Genomic DNA, 2,812 nt, shown 5'->3' on the forward strand with positions numbered 1-2,812 from the left:
CTCAGCCTAGTCAGGTGATCAGGTCATATGACCAAGGATGAGGTCATATGAGGTCATGCACAGCCATGCACAGCAGGTCACCTGACCATCCAATCCTTCCAGCAGGTTCCAGCACATGCCAAGGTATACCAGCTACTTCCATGTCATAAAGGCTTAGTCATGTCTCTTGACCAAGCAATGAGCTGGTGCCCTGACACTACTGGAAGATGATCAGGAATGGCTCAAATGCTTGGAGGAAGCATGCAATATGAAAACAGGAGCACAGCTATGACTTCTCTTTGTCACAATGCTTCAGCATTGTCATCCTGCTTCACCTGGACTACTGTGGGAGCACTGATCCAACCCAAGAGGTGTCTGACATATCAGTCTGATGGGTGGTGTGCAAGAACTTGCTAGGGAAAGAAGGGAGAGAAGGGGAAAATCAGTAGGAATGTGGGAGTCAAGCCTGTAGCTGAGCTGACAGAAGTCAGTTGATAATAATTTGGAGGTCAGTCTCTGTCTAGTAAAGTACGTCCAGTCGAGTTGAATATGCTAAGTTGATATGATGCTGCCTATCCAGTATGGGGATAATTGGATCCATATAATGCTCACAGAAAAGGGGCAGAATAAGCTAAGTACAGGAGTTTCTGGAAACTACTTATACTAGCTACTATAAACTGACCTCTATACTAAACCAGTCTCTGGATACCTCTCCAAGGCAGGCATTGGCATGCCAAATATCTGGGTGGGTCAATCCTGTTGCAGAGGAAACCTGCGGTTGTCATGCCAAATATCTGGGTGGTCCTGTCATATGGGAAACCTTGCAGTCATCATGCTGAATATCCAGGGGGGTCAAGACTTGTTGCTGGGGCACATTATCCACATACTGAGGGTCCATAGTGCTGTGCAACAGTCTCTAAGGCCCAAAAATAGCCATGGGAATACTGGCCTGACACACCCCACCAGAGGTGGGGCTGTTCATCCCCCCCAAACCTTGAGTACTGACTCCCTGAGTCAGTGGGGCACTGGGTGACATATTCCGCAGTCAGGAACACAGTGCAGTACCACTAAATATTTAGTTAGGCAAGGGTGGCATTATCAAGAATGAATCATGAGACTCACTGCTGTAAGACATCAGGCCACATACCGGGCACTGGTAAAATGGCAGCATTGTCATATTTGGTGGAGTGCGTATCAGAGGGCATTGCTGTGCATTTGGCACTAAGGGTGGCTGGTCAGCACGTGAAGACCCTAAGCAGTGGCTTACAGCACCACTTAAGTCTGCAAGAGGGACCCTGACCAAGTTTTTTGCATTGAGCCACATGGTGCCTGAGACCCTGATTGTCTGATTTCTTGCTTTGCAAAGCCCAGTGTGGTGTCTATCTGTGCTGCCTTAGCTGAAACAGCATTCTGGATATCAGCACTTAGCAGGGCCCATGCACATTTTCATTTTCCATTGAGGTGCTTGCATGCCTATAAATGGGATCAAATTTCACCTTTCCTGTCTCTGCAGATCTCAACTGAACCCCCACCTCCACTCACGCACATCCCCTTGCTCCAAAATGGCCAAGCCCAACACTCGCAAGTCCGCTGCCAGGCTGAAGGATGAGCATGCCACCATGCTCAAGACTGCTGCTGCAATCATTGCACAGATGCACGAAGACACTGAAGATCCCGGATTTTGGCCTCTGGTGAAATATTTGGACATCAAGCCATTTGGCAATGCAGTCGTGCTGCTCCTCAACTGTCCCCAGTCTGCCCTTGTCCACAATTTGCCTGAGAAGTGGGTCCAACTTTTTGGCCTTGACCAGCAAGAGGAGCTGGCCGCCTTGTCTGTGCTGCCCAAGGAGGATGAGGAAAAGGACAAGGATGAGAAGGAGTTTAAGGCCATGTTGTCTGGTTTTTTGGTATGTGTTTCCTTTTTTGTGGACCAGTTTCTTTTACTAACCCAAATTATATAGACATCCCTGGTGAGCCTGGCCAGCCCTTTGGTGAAGCCAGAGAAGGGCAAGGCAAAGGCGAAGGAGACAATGCCAGCAAAGGCAGTCATGCCATGCCTTGACAATGGCACCATGGAGATGCCACTGATACCCAGGGCATGCAGGAGGCCAACAAAAGTGGATTCCTGCAATGCAGTAAGTCAGCGGCTTTTCTTTTCTCATTTCGTCAATGATACTGACCAAAATGTTGCAGGGTTGGATGATTGAGGAGATGCTGGCAATGCTGTTGCTGCCAATGATGGATGATGCAGTGGTGGAGTCATTTGCGGCAGAGAATTGTGTGAGTGTTCCCTGCTGTTCACACTCCTTTTGACCTTACTGACACATTTTTGGCAGTGTTTGTTGTGCTGCAAGCATGCAGTTTTCATGGATGGGGTGCCGCACCATGAGTGTGACATTGTGGAGGTGCCTGACAAGGTGGTTTGTTTGGCATGCAAGGTGGCAAAAAAGCCCTGCAGCACTGTCAGGGCACCAGCTCATTGCTTGGTCAAGAGACATGACTAAGCCTTTATGACATGGAAGTAGCTGGTATACCTTGGCATGTGCTGGAACCTGCTGGAAGGATTGGATGGTCAGGTGACCTGCTGTGCATGGCTGTGCATGACCTCATATGACCTCATCCTTGGTCATATGACCTGATCACCTGACTAGGCTGAGTAAGCAAGATGTTCCAGCAGGTTCCACCACAGAGGTATAAATATAAGGCCTACTCTGCCTGGGACTGTCTCTTCAGACTTGGTCTCTTAGGATCATCCACCGGTACCTATACTGTAGATAGGTCTTAGTCATCAGGTCTACTCCACTTCCTTGTTGCCTGCTTAGACTCTTGGCAC

The 2,812-nt window shown here is 48.8% G+C and overlaps 1 protein-coding gene across 1 annotated transcript; it reads left to right on the forward strand.

The window, feature by feature from the left end:
* Positions 1 to 1,541: 1,541 nt before the first annotated feature.
* Positions 1,542 to 2,368, forward strand: DACRYDRAFT_112066 (uncharacterized protein; the record flags this gene model as incomplete). The annotated part of the gene is made up of 4 exons (XM_040769344.1): positions 1,542 to 1,886; positions 1,941 to 2,114; positions 2,173 to 2,257; positions 2,316 to 2,368. The coding sequence occupies 4 exons, from the start codon at positions 1,542 to 1,544 to the stop codon at positions 2,366 to 2,368; spliced, it is 657 nt and encodes a 218-aa protein (XP_040624004.1).
* Between the last annotated feature and the right edge of the window lie 444 nt (positions 2,369 to 2,812).

The sequence above is a fragment of the Dacryopinax primogenitus genome (genome assembly GCF_000292625.1).
Source record: "Dacryopinax primogenitus strain DJM-731 SS1 chromosome Unknown DACRYscaffold_24, whole genome shotgun sequence".
NCBI lineage: Eukaryota > Fungi > Basidiomycota > Dacrymycetes > Dacrymycetales > Dacrymycetaceae > Dacryopinax > Dacryopinax primogenitus.